The sequence below is a fragment of the Suncus etruscus genome, chromosome X, assembly GCF_024139225.1.
Source record: "Suncus etruscus isolate mSunEtr1 chromosome X, mSunEtr1.pri.cur, whole genome shotgun sequence".
Lineage (NCBI taxonomy): Eukaryota > Metazoa > Chordata > Mammalia > Eulipotyphla > Soricidae > Suncus > Suncus etruscus.
The window spans coordinates 69,767,470-69,795,202 of record NC_064868.1 but is presented as its reverse complement, the minus strand read 5'-3'; the positions used below and the strand labels follow the sequence as shown (position 1 = coordinate 69,795,202).

Sequence of the window (27,733 nt, the reverse complement as noted above, 5' to 3'; positions counted from 1 at the left end):
TTATTCTGATTTTGGCGAAACAGCCTTGTTCCGAGCTTTTTGCCATCCTGAACATTCAGGTTCCTCCATGGGCTCATCCAAAACAAATTTTACTGATATATTCTTTTTATGTTTTAATTCTAAACCTTCTTTCTGTGAAATGTATCAAAAAGATGGAAGAAAAAATGTTAATTCTTATAGTTCAGGGATTGGAATTTGTCCAACAACATTTACCAACAATACCTGTATACCTGCAGGATTGGCTTTAGGGGCCTAGGTTCCACTGAGCATTTTCCCTTACGTTTTCCTTTATATTTCCCAAATCCTAATCTGGCAGAGATTCTGTGGGAGACAAAAGGACAGTGATAATGAAAATGAACATGATTCAATCTCCCTACAGAAAGAGGACATTATAAACTTTTATTTCTCGACTCTTTTGGTCACCTCTTGATTTCCTGTTTTTTGTTTTAATTCTAGTACATATTCCTATAAATTTCCATATCGACTTATTGGAATGATCAAATAACTGAATGTAGAGAATGTGGGATAGTACCCATGTACTCATTTATAGAATATTATCATAAATTTTGCCAGAGTTCTATGATTTTCTCCCCACCATAATACTCCACCGCATATTGCATGCCAGGGAATAAAATTGGAAATGTTTTGAAAATGTTCTAATGCCAATAAGTTGACATTGCCTTTTTATAAGCCATCCCACTATCATGTTATGCTGAGATACATGCTTAATCATCAGTAATTTTGAATTTTGCCCAAGGCCTGTTTAGGCATTTGATCTTGAAAGATTTGTTGATTGTTGCACAGAAACTAAGAACCTCCCAGAATTCCTTTCCTATGCCAGACTGGTAATACCTCTCTTCTCATTAATGCAAGAGTCACCTTAGTACCTGTCTAATGGGCCTCTTTCCTTAGATTCTCTTGTTTTCTTTGAGGTTGAGATGCTCGACTTTTGGTGGTTCAGATTTTCATATTGCTCTCCAATGGCAGCTAACAGCCAGTGCAGACCTTTGATTATGATTTGATTATTACTTTTTTGGCGAATATTGATGGCGGAGAAGGACTCCTGTGGCAAAAAGACAACACCTAAATTCAGCAGCTTGGGGCTACTAAGGGCCACAATACTAACCATACTCAATCAAACAGCAAAAAGCTATGGTGAGCCTAGAGAAAATGAGATTTCCCCAGGGACATACATAATTTACCCTTCAGAAGGTAAATAAAAGATGCTAACCTAAAATAAAGTCATGGTGGTATGATGTCTTGGATGTATGACCCTGGAAAAGTCACTCATCCTTGGTTTTCTTATTCATAAAATGATATTAAAATGTACATGCAACTTTATAGAATTATTTTGAAGACTTACTGAGAAAAAATGTGTGTTATAAGAATATAATATTAATTTTGAGAGTTGAGTCAGAATGGATGGGTTTTGTTATAGAACAATCTAAAGTCTGTTAGCTGTGCTCTAGAGAATGAGGAAGGTTGACACTTACCACTCTGCAGAGAGAATTGCTTTCAAGTAGTAGTTTATCCAATAGTAGATATTCAATGATGTCACAGGGTGGGAGGGCATCCTTCTTGTCCTGTTTATTTGCTAGACTAGAGAAGGACATTGGATAGAGTGAAGGAAAGAAAAGAAGAGTGAAACAGAAATAGAATCCAAGAGCATGAAAGGGGAAAAGTAGAGAACAAATTTTATATGTTCTGAATCTATAGTTTTAAAGGTGTAACTGATGAGATGAACCAGAAAAAATTATATTCAACTCTTAAATGGAGAAAAAATTAACTAATAATTTGAATATAAGATAGCTCCTAAACCACTTTTTTCTCTTCCTCTACATTATATCATCAGACTTTAATGAGAATTTGCTAAGATATAGACATATTTGAATATTTTTACATCCTCTCCCAAACTCTGCTTATATCTGAGTTGGGGTACTAATGAGGAACAAAAGGAATGGGCGAAGATTGCCAGGCTACCAGAAATCACAATCTTGGAATAAGTACTAGTATATCTCTTGAAAACTCTTGCCAAAGGAAGAGGTCATTGGCATCGAGTATGTATAATAAGGCTCATCTTTTGCCATCATAAGGATCAGAGAACGAGGCAATGAAAAATAGGTAAATTAAAAAATGTACTCTTTTAGAAAGAATTGAGGGAATCAGGTGGAAGATCTAAATTTAAACTCCATTTCTCTTTGATGTTTGCTTCATAATTACCTTTGTGCAATTCGGCAATATACTCCCACCCCAGGCAGTGTATGGTTAAAAGTTAAAGCATACCCTAGAAGATTGTCCTCCTCCCACTCAGAGCCAAAGGGAAGAAGAGGTCTAATAGAATTCAACAAAAGGATCATTGAGCCCTTTCCCTAGGAAGGAGAAATTTGACCCAAAGAAAGAATCTTACAAAAGAATGGGTTTCCCTGCTACTCGCTTATCTGATAGTAGACGTGTTAAGATAATCTTTGCTTCTTGCATTCGTCCTAAATCACTGGAGTCCAGAACAAAAACAATTCCATGTGCTTGTGTATAATAGTTTGGCCAGATTTCTTGGCCCTTTTGATCTCCACTCAGATCATAGATGGTAACTTCACACCCATCGACCAGGAGTGTAGTCAGTTCAGAACCCAAGGGATTTTTCATACTGTTAGGTAGTACTGTGGGAGGGAGAGAGAGAAAACAAAGCAAGAGGAAATAAAGTCAGATCAAAGAAACTTTTTAATAATTTAATTCTTATAGTGTAGTTCATGTGCTTACATTATATTAATGGTTGTGACTTTGATGTACAGTTATTTCAGCACTAAGAATTTTATAAACAGTGATCTGAACATGTTAACCAGATTTTTTCTAAGGAATCTTCAGTCATTCTGCTCTGCTGCTCACATATTACTCTCAGATTAATCTCCTTACACCTACATTATTTTTTGGGGGGGGCACACCCAATTGTGCTCAGGGGTTACTCCTGGCACTGCACTCAGAAATTGTGCCTGGCTCTGGGGACCATATTGGATGCCAGGGATTGAACCTGTGTCCTTCCTGGGTTTGCCACATGCAAGGCAAACACCCTACCATTGAAATACCACTCCGCTCCCCTTTCACCTGAATTCTAAACATGCTACCCTTTCCTAGATTAATAACATGCTGACTTCTTTGCCTCATATATTGCCACACCCATCTATACCTTGGTGTATGCAGTGTCCCTAATTTTACACCTACTTTCTTCATTTACTCCTTGATTCATACTACAGTCCCCTTTCCCACATATGACACATAAATTTTATGCACTCTTGTCCAAGATGCAACCTTTGATGTTCAGAACACACTTCCAGTACTCTTTAATATGCTAAAAATCACTATTGTTTTGTTTGTTTTTAAAGATTAACATTTGGAGGGGCGTTAGTCCACACTGATTGGTGTTCAGGGCATAAACCAAATTCTGTGCTCAAAGATCAGTCCAGTAAAGGCTTGATGGATCATATGTGGTGCTAGAGATAAAGACTGAGTCATCAGTGTGCAAGGCAAGTGTTAAAGAAAATTTTTATTTCGTTTTCTTCAGCTAAAGCTCCAATGGCCCAAAAATATAATGGAGAAAAAACATTTTCATCACTATGTTTCTTTCAGTATTATCCACAATAGTCAAATTTCAGAAAAGGGCCCGGAGAGATAGCACAGTGGTGTTTGCCTTGCAAGCAGCCGATCCAGGACCAAAGGTGGTTGGTTCGAATCCCGGTGTCCCATATGGTCCCCCATGCCTGCCAGGAGCTATTTCTGAGCAGACAGCCAGGAGTAACCCTTGAGCACTGCCGGGGGTGTGGCCCAAAAACCAAAAAAAAAAAAATTTCAGAAAAGTCCATATTTCCAAGACTGGATAAAGAAACTCTGGCACATATACACAACAAAATATTACTTGGTCAATGTCTATGCAAGTGGCCAATGCCATAGACTTATCTAACTCTCCAAAGAGAGGCCCAACTTGCAGAAAAATATTACGGGCATACTGGCCTCACAGCCATCACACTGAATCCATTCAGTAGGCCCCTATGAATCACCTCTGGCATTATATGAGTTCATCATCTCATTTCCAAAGATCCTCAATTTAGTTAACTTTGTAAGCAGCCATGTGCCACGCCCATAATTTTAATACTAATTTCCCAATAAGAATACACCAAATTAGATGCAAAATTATCATAGAATCCACATAACCCTAGCATAATCAATAACAGAACTCTCATCTGTTAATATGTATAATATATATTTTTTTGGTTTTTGGACCACACCCGGTGATGATCAGGGGTTACTCCTGGCTGCCTGCTCAGAAATAGCTCCTGGCAGGCACGGGGGACCATATGGGACACCGGGATTCGAACCAACCACCTTTGGTCCTGGATTGGCTGCTTGCAAGGCAAATGCCGCTGTGCTATCTCTCCGGGCCCATATAATATATTTTTAATAATATATAATGTTAATAATATATAATATAGCTTAGTACACCTTCAGACAATGACATAAGATCCCATTACAAGATATGAAAAATTTCAGAAATTTTTCTTTAATATTTATTTTTTATAATTTATTTATTTAAACATCGTGATTACAAACAAAATTGTAGTTGGATTTCACTCATAACAAGAACACACTCCGGGCTCCCTGTGTGTGACACCAGGCGGGGAAAATCCGCGAAAGTACACCGGCCCAGTGGGGCTCAGCTGTGAAAGACTGTGAGTGTGACCTGTCTATGTCTGTCTACTGTCCTCTTGCGTGAAACTCTTGCGAGTGGGGCAAAAAGAGCCTCCAGAAACCTCGCTCGCCCAGACGCCATTTTCAGGGAGGGACTTCAGAGCATAAAAACCGGCTATCCTTTGCAAAAGCTGGCTCCCTGTGTGTGACACCAGGCGGGGAAAATCCGCGAAAGTACACCGGCCCAGTGGGGCTCAGCTGTGAAAGACTGTGAGTGTGACCTGTCTATGTCTGTCTACTGTCCTCTTGCGTGAAACTCTTGCGAGTGGGGCAAAAAGAGCCTCCAGAAACCTCGCTCGCCCAGACGCCATTTTCAGGGAGGGACTTCAGAGCATAAAAACCGGCTATCCTTTGCAAAAGCTGGCTCCCTGTGTGTGACACCAGGCGGGGAAAATCCGCGAAAGTACACCGGCCCAGTGGGGCTCAGCTGTGAAAGACTGTGAGTGTGACCTGTCTATGTCTGTCTACTGTCCTCTTGCGTGAAACTCTTGCGAGTGGGGCAAAAAGAGGCTCAGAGGAGCACGGCCGCTCCGCTTCGCTACGTGGCCGTGCACTCTTTCTAAGGAAAGAACTCCATTGCAACAAGAAGGAAAAATCACACTAAGAACGGCGCTATATCACAGAAGCAAACATTTCTCTCTGGACTGTCTTCTCTGTTACATGCTCGGGCCTAAGATTTGACCCAGTGTGAGGCTTCATCCACGGAGGACTCCCCTCCCTTAGAGGCAAGTCAGCCCATCCAGAAAGGGAGGAGCCAGAGGAGTGTGCTGCCTACATCATATAGACAATGAATACCACTACAACACGTAGAAAAACCCACAATACAAATGTGACAATGGGGAAACAGCGCAGGCCAGCATCAGACAGAGAGAATGAAGACGACAATTCTGAGGACCAGATAATGACTGAACAACTAATCAACCTCTCAGATAAGGACTTTAGACTAGCAATATGGAAGGTGCTCAACAGACTCCAAGAAACCATGGATCGAGTTGAACAGAACACTAATAAGAACCAAGAAAATATGAAGGCAGAAATGACAAAACTCCAAACTGAAATAACATGTCAACTAACAGGCCTGAAAAACTCAGTAAACGAAGTGAATGACAAAATGGATAAGCTCTGGGACAGGGTATCAGAAGCTGAGAATAGACTTGGTGCTGTGGAAGATGAGATACATAACAATTCCATACAGCAGGAGAGATTGGACAAAAAACTTAAAGCAAATGAGCAGACAATGGAAAAATTAGTCAAAGAATGGGAACAGACGAAAATAGAAGTCTATGATAAGATCAACAGAAACAACTTAAGAATCATTGGAGTCCCAGAGACCCAGGAAGAAAATTTCCAGGAAGAATCAATGGTCAAGAACATCATTAAAGAGAAACTCCCAGAGCTAAAGAATATATGTGATCAAATCCTGCATGCCCGAAGAGTACCAACCAAAAGAGACCCCAGAAAAACCACCCCAAGACACATCCTAGTCACAATGACAAATCCCACAGATAGAGACAGAATTCTGAAAACAGCAAGATCAAAAGGGGAAATCATGTTCAAGCAAGCTTCCCTGAGATTTACAGCAGACCTGTCACCAGAAACGCTCAATGCCAGAAAGCAGTGGTGGGATATTGTGACAAGACTGAATGAAATGAATGCTTCACCCAGAATACTATACCCAGCAAAACTCACTTTCCGGTTTGATGGAAGAATACATGGTTTCAAAGACAAAAAACAGCTCAGAAACTTCACAGACACAAAACCAGTCTTAAGAGAAAAACTGAAAGACCTAATCTAAGACAAGACTACCCAAAAGACACACCAAATTTTGAAATAAAGATGGCGTTAAATCCCAGGACAATTCTTTCTCTCAACGTCAATGGACTAAATGCACCAGTTAAGAGACACAGAGTGGCTAAATGGATCAAAAAACTCAATCCAACCTTCTGCTGCCTACAAGAAACGCACCTGAATAGTCAGAACAAACATAGACTCAAAATAAAAGGCTGGAGAAAAGTTATCCAAGCAAACAACACCCATAAAAAAGCTGGAGTGGCCATACTAATATCAGATAATGCAAACTTTATACTCAGGAAGGTTGTAAGGGACAAAGACGGACATTTTATATTAATCAAGGGGTACGTAGAGCAGGAAGAATTCACTCTCCTAAACATATATGCACCGAATGAGGGGCCAGCAAAATATTTAATACAACTGCTGACAAATCTGAAAAATAATATCAACAACAACACAATAATTGTGGGGGACCTAAACACGGCTTAGTCAACACTGGACAGGTCAACCAGACTGAAACCCAACAAGAATATACTAGACCTGAGGAGAGAAATGGAAGAAAGAGGCCTAGTGGATATATATAGGACACTCCATCCCCAGAAACCTGGATACACATTCTTCTCCAATGTACATGGGACATTCTCCAGGATAGACTACATGCTGGCACATAAAACATACCTCCATAAGATCAAGAGGATAGAAATTTTGCAGACTACCTTCGCTGACCACAAGGCTCTGAAATTATTTGTGAACTCCAAAGGGACTCAGAAGAAACACTTTAACACCTGGAAGTTAAACAGCCTCATGCTCAATAACCAGTGGGTCCGAGATGAAATCAAGGAGGAAATAAAAAGGTTCCTGGAAACAAATGACAATAAAGACACAAACTCTCAGAACTTATGGGACACAGCAAAAGCAGTACTGAGAGGAAAATTTATAGCTTTGCAAGCACACATCAGGAAGGAAGAAGGAGCTTACCTGAGTAGCTTAATGACACAGCTAATAGAACTAGAAAATGCTCAACAAAAGGACCCAAGAACAGGAAGACAGAAGGAAATAACAAAGCTGAGAGCAGAAATCAACGAAGTGGAAACTCAAAAAACAATCCGAAAGATCAACGAAAGCAGAAGTTGGTTCTTTGAAAAAATAAACAAGATTGATAGACCACTGGCAAACCTAACAAAGAAAGAGAGAGAGAGAAACTTGATAACTCGTATCAGGAATGAAAAAGGAGAGATCACTACTGATATGACAGAGATTCAAAGGGTAATCAGAAACTACTTTGAAAAACTCTACGCCACTAAAAATGAGAACCTGGAAGAAATGGATAAATTCTTGGACTCTTATAATCTTCCACGGTTGAAGGAAGAGGATGTAGCATATCTAAACACCCCCATCACCATTGATGAAATTAAAACAGTAATCAAATGTCTGCCGAAAAACAAAAGCCCAGGTCCAGATGGATTCACTAATGAATTCTATCAAACTTTCCAAGAGGAACTACTGCCAATCTTGGCAAGACTCTTTCATGAAATTGAACAAACAGAAACACTTCCAAATAGCTTTTATGAAGCCAACATCACCTTGATACCTAAACCAGACAGAGACGCTACCAAAAAAGAAAATTACAGACCAATATCACTGATGAATGCAGATGCAAAGATCCTCAACAAAATCCTGGCAAATAGGATTCAATGCCTCGTTAAGAAGATCATCCACTACGATCAAGTAGGTTTCATCCCAGGAATGCAAGGCTGGTTTAACATCCGTAAATCTATCAACATAATACACAACATCAATAACAAGAAAAATAAAAACCACATGATCATATCAATAGATGCAGAGAAAGCATTTGATAAGGTCCAACACCCATTCTTGATCAAAACTCTCAGCAAGATGGGAATGGAGGGAACCTTTCTCAATATAGTGAAGGCCATCTACCACAAGCCAGTGGCAAATATTATCCTCAATGGAGAAAAACTGAAAGCCTTCCCTCTAAATTCTGGCACAAGACAAGGCTGTCCTCTCTCACCACTCCTATTCAACATAGCACTGGAAGTACTTGCTATAGCGATTAGGCAAGAAAAGGATATCAAGGGAATCCAGATAGGAAAGGAAGAAGTCAAGCTCTCACTGTTTGCAGATGACATGATACTCTACTTAGAAAACCCTAAAGACTCTATCAAAAAGCTTCTAGAAACAATAGACTCATATAGCAAGGTGGCAGGCTACAAAATTAACACACAAAAATCAATGGCCTTTTTATATACCAATAGTAATAAGGATGAAATGGACATTAAGAAAACAACCCCATTCACAATAGTGCCACACAAACTCAAATATCTTGGAATCAACTTGACTAAATATGTGAAGGACCTATACAAAGAAAACTATAAAACTCTGCTCCAAGAAATAAGAGAGGACACACGGACATGGAAACACATACCCTGCTCATGGATTGGCAGGATTAACATCATCAAAATGTCAATACTCCCCAAGGCATTATACAGATTTAATGCCATCCCTCTAAAGATACCCATGACATTCTTCAAAGAAGTGGATCAGACACTTTTGAAATTCATTTGGAACAATAAACACCCTCGAATAGCTAAAGCAATCATTGGGAAAAAGAATATGGGAGGAATTACTTTTCCCAACTTTAAACTGTACTACAAAGCAACAGTTATCAAAACAGCATGGTATTGGAATAAGGATAGGTCCTCAGATCAGTGGAATAGGCTTGAATACTCAGAAAATGTTCCCCAGAGATACAACCATCTAATTTTTGATAAAGGAGCAGGAAATCCTAAATGGAGCAGGGAAAGCCTCTTCAACAAGTGGTGTTGGCACAATTGGATAGCCACTTGCAAAAAATTAAACTTAGACCCCCAGCTAACATCATGTACAAAGGTAAAATCCAAATGGATTAAAGACCTCGATATCAGCCCCAAAACCATAAGATATATAGAACAGCACATAGGCAAAACACTACAGGACATTACAGGCATCTTCAAGGAGGAAACTGCACTCTCCAAGCAAGTGAAAGCAGAGATTAACAGATGGGAATATATTAAGCTGAGAAGCTTCTGCACCTCAAAGGAAATAGTGCCCAGGATACAAGAGCCACCCACTGAGTGGGAGAAACTATTCACCCAATACCCATCAGATAAGGGGCTAATCTCCAAAATATACAAGGCACTGACAGAACTTTACAAGAAAAAAACATCTAACCCCATCAAAAAATGGGGAGAAGAAATGAACAGACACTTTGACAAAGAAGAAATACGCATGGCCAAAAGACACATGAAAAAATGTTCCACATCACTAATCATCAGGGAGATGCAAATCAAAACAACGATGAGATACCACCTCACACCCCAGAGAATGGCACACATCACAAAGAATGAGAATAAACAGTGTTGGCAGGGATGTGGAGAGAAAGGAACTCTTATCCACTGCTGGTGGGAATGCTGTCTAGTTCAACCTTTATGGAAAGCGATATGGAGATTCCTCCAAAAACTGGAAATCGAGCTCCCATACGATCCAACTATACCACTCCTAGGAATATACCCTAGGAACACAAAAATACAATACAAAAACCCCTTCCTTACACCTATATTCATTGCAGCTCTATTTACCATAGCAAGACTCTGGAAACAACCAAGATGCCCTTCAACAGATGAATGGCTAAAGAAACTGTGGTACATATACACAATGGAATATTATGCAGCTGTCAGGAGAGATGAAGTCATGAAATTTTCCTATACATGGATGTACATGGAATCTATTATGCTGAGTGAAATAAGTCAGAGAGAGAGAGAAAAACGCAGAATGGTCTCACTCATCTATGGGTTTTAAGAAAAATGAAAGACACCCTTGTAATAATAATTTTCAGACACAAAAGAGAAAAGAGCTGGAAGTTCCAGCTCACCTCAGGAAGCTCACCACAAAGAGTGATGAGTTTAGTTAGAGAAATAACTACATTTTGAACTGTCCTAATATTGAGAATGTATGAGGGAAATGTAGAGCCTGTTTAGGGTACAGGCGGGGGTTGGGTGGGGAGGAGGGTGATTTGGGACTTGGGTGATGGGAATGTTGCACTGGTGATGGGTGGTGTTCCTTTTATGACTGAAACCCAAACACAATCATGTATGTAATCAAGGTGTTTAAATAAAAAAAAAATTAAAAAAAAAAAAAAAGAAAAAAAAAAAACAAGAACACACTCCATCACTGTGCAAGTTTCCTATAACAATGCACCCATCTCTTCCCTCCCCACTCCCCGCCTATATTCGAGACAATCTTTGTACATCCCTCACTCACTAACATTCTTATGATAGTTCTCAGCATAGTTATTTCTCTAACTGCACCCACCACTCTTTGTGGTGAGCTACATATTGTGAGCTGGTCCTTCTGGCCCTCATCTCTGGGAATTATTTCAATGTCTTTAATTTTCCCATTTAGTTATATCAAACAATATTAATTAAATTATTTATACCTTCTATGGGGCAGAATTTGTGGAGTTTGGAAAACCGATGATGGTGGAGGGAATGCTACATTGGTGGTGGGCTCAGTGTTGGAATACTGAATTCTAGAAATAACTGTATTATGAACAACTCTGTAAACCACAGTTTTGAAAATAAAGAAATTTAATAAAAATACTTAATAAGATTAAATACATTTTATTTAATAAATAAAAATGAATAAAAATATTACTTGGCCATCAGAAAGGATAACACCATACAACTTGATACTTATCACATATACAGAAAGTATTATTCAGAGTGAAGTTTGTCAGAGGGAGAGATATCAATAGCAAATTTCTCTGTCATATGTGGAATATAAAGAAACAAAATAGTGACTTGCAAATACCAAAGAGAATATAATCAAAGAACATTAGAACTGGTTTTCAGGAGGAACCAATGCCATTGGAAAGTGTGGGGAGTAGGATAGAGAGGGAGCGCCAGTGGAGGGACATGTTTAAACAAGAGGAGCATGGTATTTAAGGTTGTAAGTGTTATACATAAAACACTACCACTAAGTGTACTGTAAGCTACAAAAAAACTTATTTTAAAAAACATCATAATTAAAAAAAAACGCCTAAATACTTCCCAAATCATTACACAGATTTAGTGCAGTAGCTCATGGTATTTCTTAAAAATAGACAGACACTTCTGAACTTCATTTAGAACAATAAACACCTACAAATAGCTAAAGCAATCTTCGGAAAATAAAAAGAGGCATTATTTTGTTCCAATTTTAAATTGTAATACAATACAAGAGTAATTAAATAGCATGGTACTTACATAAAAATAGAAACTCAGATCAATGGAATAGTTAAAAATTTAAAGGCAGTAGTAAATATATAATAGAATATTCCATCCCCAAAAACCTAGATACACATTCTTTTCCAATGTACAAGAGTCGTTCTCCAGGATAAACCAAATGCTGACATATAAAACATACAACAATAAAATAAAAAAGACAGAAATTTTGCAAGCTACATTCACTGACCACAAGACTCTGAAATTAGATATGAAATACCAAGAGACACAGAAGGAAAAGTTTAACAATGGGAAATTAAATAGTCTATTAGTGATCAACAGTGGGCCCAAGATGAAATAAAAAAGGAAATCAAAACTTTCCTGGAAACAAATGGCAATGAAGACACAAACGATCAGAATTTATGAAACAGTAAAATTGGTCCAGAGAGGAAAATTTATAGCTTTGCAAGCACACATCAGGAAGAAAAGAGGGGTATACCTGAGTAGCATAAAGACACAGCTTATAAAATAATCTACAAAAGGAACCAAAAACAGGGAAACAGAAGGAAATAACAAAGTTGAGAGCAGAAATCAGTGAAGTAGAACACCACCCCAAAAAAAAAACAATCCAAATGATCAAGGAAAGCAGAAGTTGGTTCTCTGAAAAAAATAAACAAGATTGATAGACCATTGACAAAACTCACAAAGAAAGAGAGAAACTTGATAACCCATATTAGAAATGAAAGGGGGAGATCACTACAGATACTGCAGAGATTCAAAGGGTATTCAGAGACTACTTTGAGAAACTTTATGCCACAAAATATGAGAACCTGGACGAAATGGATAAGTTTTTGAACTTATATAATTTCCACGGTTGAATAAAGAGGATGTAGCATATCTAAACACCCCCATCACTATTGAGGAAATTAAAACTGTAATGAAATGTCTGCCCAAAACCAAAAGCCCAGGCCCAGATGGATTCACTAATGAATTTCTTCAAACCTTTTAAGAGGAACTACTACCAATCCTTGCCAGGCTCTTTCATGAAATTGAAAAAAACAGGAACACTTCCAAATAGCTTTTATGAAGCTAGCATCACTTAAAACCAAACCAGATAGAAATACTGCCAAAAAAGAAAATTATAAACCTTGATGAATAGAGATGCAAAGATCCTCAACAAAATCCTGGCAAACAGGATCCAATGCCTCATCAAGATCATTCATACAATCAAATAGGCTTAACATTTGTAAATTTATCAAATACCCAATATCAACAACAAGAAAAATAAAATTGAATAATCATATCAATAGACACAGAGACTGCATTTCATAGGGTCCAACACCCATTCCTGATATAAACTCTCAGCAAGATGGGAATGAAAGGAACCTTTCTCAATATAGTTAAGCCCATCTACCAAATATGGTAAATATTATCCTCAATGGAGAAAAACTAAAAGCCTTTCCTCTAAATTCTGGTACAAGACAAGGCTCTCTACTCTTATCACTCCTATTCAACATAGCACTGGAAGTACTTGTTACAGCAATTAGGCAAAAAATATATCCATAAAATCAGGATAGGAAAGGAAAAAGTCAAGCTCTCACTGTTTGCAGATGACATGATACCCTATTTAGAAAACCCTAAAGACTATACCAAAAAGCTTCTAGAAAAATAGATTCATATAGCAATGTGGCAGGCTAGAAAATTGACTCAAAAGTTGGGAAAATAATACCTATGCAAACAAGTTTTATCTAATAGAGATGGGAACACAAATTTGGTAATGTAATTAGGCCTTTTACCCTGAACATTGGCATAATGATTTGGCTCAGGTCTCAGAAGAATGGGCATCACCCACACAAACCTGATCTATGGAAACAACCACAAATGTCTTTAACATTCCCAGGATCCAAGCCTCTACCAGAGAAGACCTACCACTGCTTTGGCATTGACTTACTCCAAAGAGTACTCCCAACACCCAGGTGACTCAGCAACAGTCTGCATGCAGGGCAGATCGCTCTGCATTTAATGATATGCTGAAACTAGAGGATGCTCCACATCAGCCTGACATCAACAAAAGGAATGCACAGAATTTAGAGTCTTTAAATATAAAAGTCTGATACCAACTATAGCTAAAGTGTGCAAAAGTTTCACTGGGACCTTGAGAATGACTGGAGTTGGATAGACTGGTATGCCTGGAACCCAGAGTCTGTCTTACGTCAATAAACTTCTGGGGTGAGGCATTTTTGTAATAAGGTCAAGGACTTTTATTCCATTTTCTCCATTTTTCTGGACCTATGCAAACATTGGCGATTGCCACTATCACACCTTTACTATATTTTTTTACTCTTATCCTTTAAGGAAAAAAAATACAACTTACTGAACTTAAAAACAAATTACTGTATTAGAGTGCCTGTCTCGAATGCAGGTAGGGGATGGGAAGGGGGTAGGGGGTAATGTTGCACTGGTGAAGGGGGGTGTTCTGGTTATGACTGTAACCCAAATATGATCATGTTACTTAAATAAAAAATATATTTAATAAAAAAAGAAACAAACAAATGTCAATGGCCTTTTTATATACCAATACTGATAGGAAAGAAATGGACATTAAGCAAACAACCCCAGAGTCTTCCCAGACAAGAGATTGGATAAAGCTGACTCTGTTGGGCCCCTTGAGCACGGCAGATATTTTGAGGCTTACCCTGGCTTGCTTAAGCCTGAGAACTTTGATCATCTCTGGCATTCATCCCCTGAGGGCTTGCTTCAGCTGAGGTGAATCTTCCCAGGCTGAGATTCTGGCTAAATCTGACTCTGGTGGGCCCCTTAAGACAGCAGACATTTTAAGGCTTCACCTGGCTTGCTCCAGCCTAGAAACTTTGATCATCTCTGGTATTCATCCCCTGAAGGCTTGCTTCGGCTGAGGTGAGTCTTCCTGGGCCGGAGACTGGGGATAAAGCTGACTCTGCTGGGCCACGTAAAGCCATCACTTAAGGGGTTGAAGCAGAGGAGCAGGGTTGCTCCACTTTGCTTCACAGCCGCACACTCCACCTAGAGATTGAATACCACCACAACACATAGACTAGCCCATAATACAAGTGTAACAATGGGGAAACTACACAGACCAACATCACCCAAAGAGAATGAAGATGGCAACTCTGATGACTCAACAACAGCGAACCACCTAGTTGGTCTTTCAGACATGGAGTTTAGAGAAGACATATGGAGGATGTTCAAAGAACTCAAAGAAAGTATAGAACAGAACACTAAAAAGAATCAAGAGAATATGAAGATAGAAATCAGAAAACTTCAAACTGAAATATCAGGTCAAATTACAGGTCTAAAAAACTCAATAGACGAATTGAAGAACAAAATGAATAAGCTCTCCCACAGGGTAACAGAAGCTGAATATAGAATTAGTGTGCTGGAAGATGAGATTCATAACAACTCCATACAGCAGAAGAGACTGAAAAAAAGCCTTAAAGCAAATGATCAGGCAATGGAAAAATTACTCAAAGAATATAAACAGATGAAAATAGAAGTCAACAGAAACAACTTAAGAATCATTGGAGTCCCAGAGACCCAGGAAGAAAATATCCAGAAAGAATCAACGGTCAAGAATATCATTAAAAAAAAAAAAAGAACATCACTAAAGAGAAACTGCCAGAGCTAAAGAATGTATGCGATCAAGTCCTGCATGCCTGAAGAGTACTGACTAAAAGAGACCTCAGAAAAAACACCCCAAGACAAATCCTAGTTACTATGATGAATCCCACAGATAGAGACAGAATACTGAAAGCAGCAAGATCAAAAAGGGAAATTAAATTCAAGGAGCATCCTTGAAATTTACAGCAGACCTGTCACCAGAAATACTCAAGGTTAGAAGGCAGTGGTGGGATATAGTGACAAAACTCAATGAAGTAAATGGTTCGCCTAGAATACTGAACCCAGCAAAACTCATGTTCAGTTTTGAAGGACATATACATAGCTTCATAGATAAACAACAGCTAAGAAACTTTACAGACTCAAAACCAAATTCAAAATTCAAAGGTCTAATTTAAGACAAGACAGATCAACAAACACACCAAACTTCTACTCAAAGATGGCACTAAATCCCATGAAAATTATCTCTGTTAATGTCAATGGACTAAATGCATCTGTTAAGAGACAAAGAGTGGCGAAATGGATCAAAAAACTGAACCCAACCTTCTGCTGTTTACAGGAAACACACCTGAATAGTCAGAACAAACATAGACTCAAAATAAAAGGCTGGAGGAAAATCATCCAAGCAAACCACACCCATAAAAAAACTGGATTGGCCATACTAATATCAGATGACACAAACTTTATACTCAGAAAAGTTGTAAGGGACAAAGATGGACATTTTGTACTAATCAAGGAATATGTACAGCAGGAAGATATAACTCTCCTAAGCATATATGCACCCAATGAGGGACCAGCAAAGTATTTAATACAATTGTTTACAAATCAGAAAAAGGATATCAATAATAACATAATAATTGTGGGAGAATTCAACACAGGCCTGTCAACACTTGATAGGTCAACCAGATTGAAGCACAACAAAAAATATACTAGACCTGAAAAGATAAATGGAAGAAAGAGGCCTATTAGATATATATAGGACACTACATCCTCAGAAACCTGGATACACATTCTTCTCCAAAGTACATGGGTAATTCTCCAGGATACACCACATGTTGGCACATAAAACATACGTCCATAAAAGTAAGAGGATAGAAATTTTGCAGGATACCTTTGCTGACCACACGGCTCTGAATTTAGATGTGAAATACAAAGGGACACACAAGAAACACTTTAACAGCTGAAAATTAAACAGTCTACTACTGAACAACAAGTGAGTCCAAGATGAAATCAAAGAGGAAATCAAAACTTACCTGGAAACGAATGACAATGAAAACACAAACTATCAGAAACTATGGGATACATAAAAAGCAGTAATGAGAGAAAAATTTATAAGTTTTGCAAGCACACATCAGGAAGAAAGAAGGAGCATACATCAATAGCATAATGAAACAGCTTATAGAATTAGAAAATGGTTAACAAAAGAAACCATAAATAGGGAGACAGAAAAAAATATTAAAGCTGAGAGCAGAAATCAATGAAGTAGAAGCCCAGAGAAAAACAATATGAAAAATCAACGAAATCAGAAGTTGATTCTTTGAAAAAAATAAACAAGATTGATAGACCATTGACAAAACTCACAAAGAGAGAGAGAAACTTGAAAACACATATTAGAAATGAAAAGGGGAGATCATTACAAATACTGCAGAGATTCAAATCGTATTCAGAGACTACTTCGAAAACTCTATGCCACTTAATATGAGAACCTGGAAAAAATGGATAAATTTTTTAACTCATATAACCTTCCATGGTTGAATAAAGAGGATGTAGCATATCTAAACACACCAATCACTATTGAGGAAATTAAAACCGTAATCAAAAATTTGCCCAAAAAATAAAGCCCAGTCCCTGATGGATTCACGAATGAATTCTTTCAAACCTTTCAAGAGGAACTACTACCAATCCTGACCAGGCTTTTTCATAAAATTGAAAAACAGAAACACTTCCAAATAACTACTATGAAGCCAAAATCACCTTAATACCAAAAGCAGATAGAGATGCTGCCAAAAAAGAAAATTACAGACCAATATTCCTGATGAACACAGATGCAAAGATCCTCAACAAAATCCTGGCAAACAGGATTCAATGCCTCATCAGAAGATCATTCACTATGATCAACTAGGTTTCATTACAGGAATGCAAAGATAGTTTAATATCCATAAAACTATCGACATAATATACAACATCAACAAAAATAAAAATAAAAATCACATGATCATATCAATAGACGCAGAAAAAGCATTTGATAAAGTCCAAATCCATTCTTGATGAAAACTCTCAGCAAGATCGGAATGAAAGGAACCTTTCTCAATATAGTTAAGGCCATCTACCACAACCAAATGGCAAAATTTATCCTCAATGGAGAAAATCTAAAAGCCTTTCCTCTAAACTCTGGTACAAGAAAATGCTGTTCTCTCTCACCACTCCTATTCAACATAGTACTGGAAGTACTTGCTACAGTGATCAGGCAAGAAAAAGGTATCAAGGGAATCCAGATAGGAAAGGAAGAAGTCAAGCTCTAACGGTTTGCAGATGACAAGATACTCTACTTAGAAAACCGTAAAGACAATACCAAAAGCTTATAGAAACAATAGACTCATATATCAATGGGGCACGCTACAAAATTAACACACAAAAATTAATGGCCTTTCTATACATAAATAATGACAGGGAAGAAATGGACATTAGGAAAACAACCCCATTCACATCAGTGCCACACAAACTCAAATATCTTGGAGTCAACCTGACTAAAAATGTGAAAGATATATACAAAGAAAACTATAAAACACTGCTCCAAGAAATAAGGGAGGACACATGGAAATAGAAACACATCCCTGCTCTTGGATTGGCAGGGTCAACATCATTACAATGGCAATACTTCCAATAGCATTTTACAGATTTAACACAATTCTTCTAAAGATACCTATGACATTCTTCAAAGAAGTGGATCAAACACTTCTGAAATTCATTAGGAACAATAAACACCCTCAAATAGCTAAAGAACTTCTTGGGAAAAGGAATATGAGGCATTACTTTCCCCAATTTTAACCTGTATTACAAAGCAATAGTTATCTCAACAGCATGGTATTGGAATAAAGATAGACCCTCAGATCAGTGGAATAGGCTTGAGTACTCAGAGAATGTTCCCCAGACATACAACCACCTAGTGTTTGATAAAGGAGCAAGAAATCCTAAATGGAGCAATAAAAGCCTCTTCAACTAGTGGTGTTGGCACAACTGGTTAGTCACTTGCAAAAAAGCAACTCAGACCCCCAGTTAACACCATGTACGAAGTTAAAATCCAAATGGATTAAATATCTTGATATCAGATCTGAAACTATATGGTATATTGAATAACACATAGGTAAAACACTCCATGACATTAGTACTAAAGTCATCTTTAAGGAAGAAACAACACTCTCCAAATAAGTGGAAACAGAGATAAACACATGGGACTATATTAAGCTGAGGAACTTCTGCACCTCAAAGGACATTGTGCCCAGAATACAAAAACCACCCACTGAGTGGAGAAATTATTTACCCCACACCCATCAGATAAAGGACTAATATCCAAAATATAGAAGTTACTGACAGAACTTTACAAAAAAAAACACCTAACCCCATCAAAAAATGAGGAGAAGAAATGAACAAACACTTTGTAAAAGAAGAAATGCAAATGGCCAAAAGGCACATGAAAAGATGCTCCACATTACTAATTGTCAGGGTGATGCAAATCAAAATAACTATGAGGTACCACCAAGAACCACAGAGATTGGCACACATCACAAAGAATGAAAACAATAAGTGGATAAGAGTTCCTTTTCTACTTTCCCCAACTTTAAACTGTATTACAAAGCAATAGTTATCAAAACAGCATGGTATTGGAATAAAGATAGATCCTCAGACCAGTGGAATAGCCTTCAGTACTCGAAGAATGTTTCCCACATATACAATCACCTAATTTTTGATAAAGGAGCAAGAAATTCTAAATGGAGCAGGGAACGCCTCTTCCACAAGTGGTGTTGGCACATCTGGTTGGCCACTTGAAAAAAAGTGAACTTAGACTTCCCAGTTAACATCATGTATGAAAGTAAAATTCAAATGGATTAAAGACCTTGATATCAGACCTGATACCATAAGGTATATAGAAAAACATGTAGGTAAAAAAACTACATGACATTGAGACTAAAGGAATCTTCAAGGAGGAAACTGCACTTTCCAAACAAGTGGAAGCAGAGATAAACTGATGGCAATATATTAAGCTGAGAAGCTTCTGCACCTCAAAGGAGACAGTCACCAGGATATAAGAGCCACCCACTGAGTGGGAGAATCTATTCACCCAATTCCCATCAGATAAGGAGCTAATCTCCAAAATATACAAGGCACTGAGAGAACTTCACAAGAAAAAAAATCTAATCCCATCAAAAATGGGGAGAACAAATTGACAGAGACTTTGACAAAAAAAGAAATACAAATGGCCAAAAGGCACATGAAAAAATACTCCACATCACTAATCATTAGGGAGTTGCAAAGCAAAACAACTATGAGATACCATCTCACACCACAGAGATTGACGCATAGCACAAAGAATGAGAAAAAGCAGTGTTGTTGGGGATGTGGAGAGAAAGGAACGCTTATCCACTGCTGGTGGGAATGCCGTCTAGTCCAACCTTTATGAAAAGTGATATGGAGATTCCTTCAAAAACTGAAAATTGAGCTCCCATACAATCCAGCTATACCACTTTTCAGAATATACTTTAAGAACACAAAAATACAATACAAAAATCCCTTCCTCACACCAATATAATTGCAGCACTATTTACAAAATCTGGACTCTGGAAATAAACTAGATGTCCCTCAATAGATGAATTGTTAAAGAAACTGTAGTATATATACACAATGGAATATTATGCAGCCATCAGGAGAGATGAAGTCATGAAATTTTCCTATACATGGATGTACATGGAATCTATTATGCAGAGTGAAGTAAGTCAGAGGGAGAGAGATAAATGCAGAATAGTCTCACTCATCTATGGGTTTTAAGAAAAATAAAAGACATTCTTGCAATAATTTTCAGAGACACAAGAGAGGAGGGCTGGAAGCTCACGACAAAGAGTGATGAGTGCAGTTAGAGAAATTACATTGAGAACTATCATAACAATGTGAATGAATGAGGCAAGTAGAAAGCCTGTCTAGAGTACAGATGGTGATGTTGTGGGGAGGAGGGATATTTGGGACATTGGTGGTGGGATTGTTGCACTGGTTAAGGGGGGTGTTATATACATGACTGAATCTCAACCACAATCATGTTTGTAAGCAAGTGTTTAAATAAAAATCTTAATTAAAAAGAATATATAACACCAGTTACATTTTTTCTTAATTAAATAATTCTCTATGAATGAAATTATAACTATAAACCCATTGGTTTATGAATCACCCCTAAGTCAACTGTATGATGGCATCCAGCTATTAACCCAAAGCAAATGCCTCCTCCAATTTTCTTTTTAACTAGCCCTTTGATATGTAAAAGTCCACTTGGATTGCTGTACCCTGCCCCACCTTGGTGAATTTAGTTCTGGGAGAATAAAGAAAAAGTAGTGTTGGCTTGGTGCACTCAGAGACACCAAGAGGGACAAACCATGAATCTCCTGACCGGTGCATGGGGTGAACTCACAACGTGAGGATTTACTTTACAACTAAGCATAAGACATGAAAATCAGACAATATTCTCAGCGTCAAAAAAGCATACAGTCTAATAAAACAAACAAACAAACAAAAACTTTAAGAGGCCGGAGAGGTGGTACTAGAGGTAAGAAATCTATCTTGCAAGCGCTAGCTTAGGAAGGACCATGGTTAGATCTTCTGGCTTCTTCCATGGTCCCCCCAAGCCAGGGGCGATTTCTGAGTGCATAGCAGGAATAATCCCTTAGCATCAAATGGGTGTGCCCTCCCAAATAAGCATGTGACTAATTATAAATGAATACTTCACAAAGCTATATGGTCATCAGAAATACTGTCATTCATGGTAGTAAAATTTAGAGACAGTACAAACGAGGGCCAGGAGGACTAGGTCATGATAGGAAACTTACCACAAATAAGTGCAGCTAGGGTAGAGAAAAGACCACTATGATAATGATAGTTGGAAATTATCACTCTGGATAAAAACTGGATGCTTAAAGAAGATAAAGTGATATACATAATACCCATTCAGTAACATTATTGCAAACCACCATGTCCAAAAGGGAAGAAGGAAGAGAGATGAAGAGAGACTAATAGAGAAGAAAAATGTCTGGTTAGGAGGGATGGAGGAATACTGGGCACATTGGTGGCAGAAAATGTGCACTATGAAGTGTAGTACACACAGGATGACTGAAAATGAATCATGAGCAACTTTCTTTTTCTTTCTTTTCTTTTTTGTTTCTGGGCCTGTAACACTCAGGGTTTACTCCTGGCTACGTGCTCAGAAATTGTTCCTGGTTTCGGGGACCATATGGGATGCTGGAGGATCGAACTGTGGTCTGTCATGGGTCAGCCACTTGCAAAGCAAATGCCCTACTGCTGTGTCAACGCTCAGTCCCATGAACAACTTTTTTTTGAAACTTTTTTTTATTTAAACATCTTGATTACATATATGATTGTGATTAGGTTTCAGTTATGTAAAGAACACCCCCCCTTCACCAGTGCAACATTTCCACCACCAATGTCCCAAATCTCCCTCCAACACACCCCACTCCCACCTGTACTCTAGACAGGCTTTCCAGTTCCCTCATTCATTCACATGATTATGGTAGTTCTCTGTGTAGTTATTTCTATAACTGCACTCTCCACTCTTTGTGGTGAACTTCATGAAGTGAGCTGGAAGTTCCAGCCCTCCTCTCATTGTCTCTGAGGATTGTTGCAAAAATGACTTTTATTTTTCTTAAAACCCATAGATGAGTGAGACTATTCTGTGTCTCTCTCTCCCTCTTACTTATTTCACTCAGCATGATAGATTCCATGTACATCCATGTATAGAAAAATTTCATGACTTCATCTCTCCTGACAGCTGCATAATATTCCATTGTGTATATGTACCATAGTTTCTTTAGCCATTCGTCTGTTGAAGGGCATCTTGGTTGTTTCCAGAGCCTGACTATTGTGAATAGTACTGCAATAAATATAGGTGTGAGGAAGGGGATTTTGTATTGTGTTCTTGTGTTCCTAGGGTATATCCCTAGGAGTGGAATAGCTGGGTCGAATGGGAGCTCAATGAAGTTCATCTGGAACAATAAACACCCTCAAATAGCTAAAGGGTAAAGGAAAATGGGAGGCATTACTTTCCCCAACTTTAAACTGTACTACAAAGCAATAGTTATCAAAACAGCATGGTATTGGAATAAAGACAGACCCTCAGATCAGTGGAATAGGCTTGAGTTCTCAGACATTGTCCGCCAGACATACAATTATCTAATTTTTGACAAAGGAGCAAGAAATCCTAAGTGTAGCAGGGAAAACCTCTTCAAGAAGTGATGCTAGAAGAACTGGTTAGCCATTTGCAAAAAAGCGAACATAGACCCCCAGTTAAGATCACGTACAAAGGTAAAATTCAAATGGATTAAAGACCTTGATATCAGACCTGATACCATAAGGTATATAGAACAACACATAGGTAAAACACTCTGTGACATTGAGACTAAAGGCATCTTCAAGGAGGAAACTGCACTTTCCAAACAAGTGGAAGCAGAGATAAACAGATGGGAATACATTAAACTGAGAAGCTTCTGCCACTCAAAAGAAATAGTGCCCAGGAAACAAGAGTCACCCACCGAGTGGGGGAATCTATTCACCCAACATCCATCAGATAAGGGGCTAATATCCAAAATATACAAGGCACTGACAGAACTTTACAAGAAAAAAACATCTAATCCCATCAAAAAATGGGGAGAAGAAATGAACAGATGCTTTGATAAAAAAAGAAATACAAATGGCCAAAAGCACATGAAAAAGTGCTCCTCATAACTAATCATCAGGGAGATGCAAATCAAAATAACGATGAGATACCACCTTATACCACAGAGATTGGAGCACATCACAAAGAATGAGAACAATCAGTGCTGGCGGAAATGTGGAGAGAAAGGAACTCTTATCCACTGCTGGTGGGAATGCTGTCTAGTCCAACCTCTATGGAAGGCAATATGGAGATTCCTCCTAATCTGGAAATTGAGCTCCCATGAACAACTTTCTAACTGAAAAAAAAAACTATATTATAAACATCCTTGTAAATATGGTGTTCAAATAAAATATTTTTTAAAAATCTAAAAAAGAAGCTATGGTACATATACTAATGGAATATTACCCAGCCATCTGAAAAGATGAAGTCATGAAATTTTCTGATAGATGGATGGATCTGGAAATTATCATGCTGAATAAAATGAGTCAGAAAGAGAGGTATAGACACAGACTGTCGGCACACATTTGCTGTTTTAAAGGAAATATTGTAGGAAAATAATGTCCCAAAACAATCAAAACAGAGAGCAGAAAAGATTGTCCTTAGTAGGGAACTTGGCACGGCTGGGGGAGGGAGGTTAGGACAAGGAAGAGATCACTGCAACAATATAGGGAGAAGTGGTGGATTTTATAAAGACCATCAACTAATTCTATAAAGGCAGAAGTTCACACAAATTAGATATGAGTAGATCAACCACCCCACTATAGTTATAATTCTAAGCAATTGATGAGGACGTCAGGTTAGTCAGTAGGATAAAAGTCTGGTTCGCTGTTTCCTGTATTTTACTAAGGCTGCCATGTCATGTAAAATCTTGCCATATCAGCAAGCCAGCTTATTTGATTTAATAAACATGGGCAACTAGATTATTGTGCTGAGCTACTTGACTGATTGGCTAACAGTTGGCTAAGTCTTCACAGCAAGAGTAATAGCTTCCTGCAATTCTATATAACTGCTTCTTGAAATGTTGAAGTATTAAACCATAGAGCATTAAACTTGCATGTCTCTGAACTGACTTTTAATACACTGAAACCCTCTATATTATCTGTCAGAGGGGTTTGATGCTATTAAACTTATTCATAATTTCATACTTGGATAATTTATAACCAAATTCAATTTTAATTAATATCTATCTGAAATTAGATTTTCAATAATCTCATCATTTATAACTGACTGTAATGCTTTACATAGTCAAAACTCACCCATCCTGACACAAAGAAACCTCTATTAAGATAGCTCATAAAAAAGGACAAGATGACAGACATTTTTAACACATTAATAGAAGGAACATCTGTGTTTGTGTGTGGGGTAACATTTATCTCCAAAGAGGGAATCTGGGGACCATGAATAAATGCCAGAAATTATTGTTTTTCTCATTCATTAGTCCCGTGGGCCTGTAGAAGACCAAGGAATGTTTCTAATGTTTAGTTTCTTACGTCTTTGGAAGGCCTCAACAATAACGGTTTTACCAGCATTCTCCAAACCAATGATAATGATGTTCACATTCCTAAAAAGGAAAAGAAAAATAAACCAAAGTCTTAAAAACTTGTTAATTCTTAGGCCAAATCAAGAATGCCCCTCTTTGATGTTTGGGGGTCTTTGCATAAAAGGAATGTGGCATAAGGTGGTGTAGAACCCCTTCCCAAATCCCTCAAGTCTGCTTTTCTTCTTAGATTTGCTTGCCTTGTAGGACTGGCCATTCTTCACTAACCCAGTCCCAAGTCTTTCAGGTACTGCTTAATACTCTTAAAAATTATATATTAATATATAACATTAATATATGAATTATTATTAATAATATTAATATGCTATATATAATAATATCTATAAATTCTGTCTCTTGATAAAGTGCAGACAGATATGTTGGAGGAAATGGTAGAATAGGCCTATTGAATAATTGTAATACCTACTTTCTTGCTTCTTCAGATGTCTTTAGCCGAGGCCAGCAGGAGGTCAGTAGCTTGAACATGATTTACCTGTTATTTAACCTTAAGGAAAGCAAGTAAATAAAAAATCATCTCATTACTAATACTGAACCTTCGTCATCTTAAAATTATATAGATACTAATAAAAAGAATATCTGAAACAGTCAAAATTACTTCATTATGTGCAGCTTTCTCTGTAAATCTCATAGTAGGATGGGCTATTTATCTTCACTCTAGCAGTCAGTTCTTAAGAAATAGAGTGATTATTTGCTAAATTAACTTATATAGGCATTATGAAATCAGATGTGGCTTATCATTTCACCCATAGTTTATCCCTATTAAGGGTATCTTTTTCATTGTTCTTTGCTGATTTTAATAATATAAGTAATATTTAATTAGAACATTATTTAATTGTTATTAGTGCATCAATGAAAATCAACATATGTATGCATATATTCAATCTTCATTGAAGATGAGTATGAGAACTAGATTAGATTTTAAGAAGAATATAATCAAAGACCTGCTCTGGAGAACAGCTATTCATTGAGCTTGCTTTTATCATTGTTTGTTTTTAAAATGCGAGTATTGGTGACCCACTCTTATAGAATCCATACAGTTCCTAAAGCTTAAAAAAATCCTAAAAATAGGGCTGGAGAGATAGCATGGAGGTAAGGCGTTTGCTTTGCATGCAGAAGGATGGTGGTTCAAATTCCAGCATCCCATATAGTCCCCTGTGCCTGCCAAAAGTTATTTCTGAGCATAGAGTCAAGAGTAACCCCTGAGCGCTGCCAAGTGTGACGACTCACCCCCCCCCAAAAAAAAAGAAATCCTAAAAATAATCTAGTATAATTGATTTCAAATACATGTTCAGAGGCATAATTCATTTCCAAAGGGCTACATAAACTTTCCAAATGGTTTAAAATGTATAGCCAGGCCAGAGAAAAAGCTCAACTGTCTGAGTGTGTCCTTTCTATGCAGGATGTTCAAGTTTCTCCTTTTGATTATCAGCAATGGTAAGGTTCACTTAGCAGAGATTCAGAAATAATTTGGGAGCACTGTCAGATGGTCACGCTACACAAAAAAGAATTGACATTAAAAGTGCCTAAGTAAAAATAATTTACATAATGTATTCATAGTTTATATGTTGCATCAGCACCTTATACATGTGAGGAGTGTGGAAAGGCCTTCAGTAAACCCTCAAGGCTTATTACCCACTTGACTATTTAGGCTTCCTTCCTGAATGAATAATCATGTACCTGATAAACTTTGAGGATTGAGTGAAGGACTTTCCACAATCCTGACATGTATAAGGTTTCTCTCCTGTATGAACATTCATATGCCTACTAAGCATTGAGGATTGAGAAAAGGCTTTTCCACACCCCTGACATGTATAAGCCTTTCTACTGTCTGAATTTTCTTGGTTACAATAAAGGAAGAAGAATAAGTGAAGGCCATTCCATATTCAGGACAAATATGCCATTTGTTTCTTTTCCCAACTTCCTTAGGATCATTTGGGTGTAACCATTGACTCAGAGTGTATCCACTTTGCTGACTGTCAGTGGAATCTTGTGGAATAGGTGTATCTGAGGGCACATCACAGTGTCAAACACAGGGGAAGTTTTCCTCACATTGATTGCATATGAGAGTCATCACCCAAGGAGAATATGCTTGTGAGCCTCTCGAAGTGAGGGGCTCAGAGTAAACACTGTTGGTTGCTTGGCAGAAAGTGAGCCAACTGTGGGGTACTGAATCCAGGGACTGGACTCAGACTCAGGAGTGAGGTCACAAGTAGACTCGGTCTCCGCAGAGAGGACGCTTTCCTCATTTGGGCCCCCAATTGAACAGGTGACCTCAGGGTCCTCATTCCCATCAAGATATAGGCAGAGCTGTTCCCTCAAGGCTGTGGCCCATAGCACAGAATCACGCATGACCCAGCGGGGATTGAAACTTTCCACCCCACAACTGTATGGAGTTCCTATTCCAAAATTAAATTGTAGAAAGGTGGAATTCTGAAGAGTAGGTATGCACACTCCAAACATACCTCTCTGCAGCCTCCCAAGGTCTCCTTCTTCCACCCAGGAGATCAGCGCAGGCTTCACCCTGAATTATCCTGGCCAGACCCGGGGCCTCCACTCAAGGGTGCTCAGAGAAGCCACTTGAAGGCCAGAGAGGAAAATCATTGCTTCAGACCCCCCTGAACCCGCGGGGACCCCACAACAAGCTAAGGTCCATGATTTTTTCTTGTAAGGTTTTGTCAGTCCCTTATATATTTTGGATATTAGCCAGTTATCTGATGGGTTTTGGGTGAATAGTTTCTCCACTCAGTGAATAGCTTTTTTATCCTGGGCACTATTTCCTTTGAGGTGCAGAAGCTTCTCAGC

At 38.1% G+C, this 27,733-nt stretch overlaps 1 protein-coding gene across 1 annotated transcript; it reads right to left on the bottom strand.

The window, feature by feature from the left end:
- On the bottom strand, nt 1-27,280 carry ARL13A (ADP ribosylation factor like GTPase 13A). Its single transcript, XM_049766925.1, has 7 exons — nt 27,006-27,280; nt 24,864-24,934; nt 2,408-2,657; nt 1,494-1,599; nt 888-1,063; nt 231-321; nt 1-132 (listed from the first exon to the last, which is right to left on the bottom strand). Exons 1-7 carry the CDS (start codon nt 27,278-27,280, stop codon nt 1-3), a joined length of 1,101 nt encoding a protein of 366 aa, XP_049622882.1.
- Nucleotides 27,281-27,733: the final 453 nt, after the last annotated feature.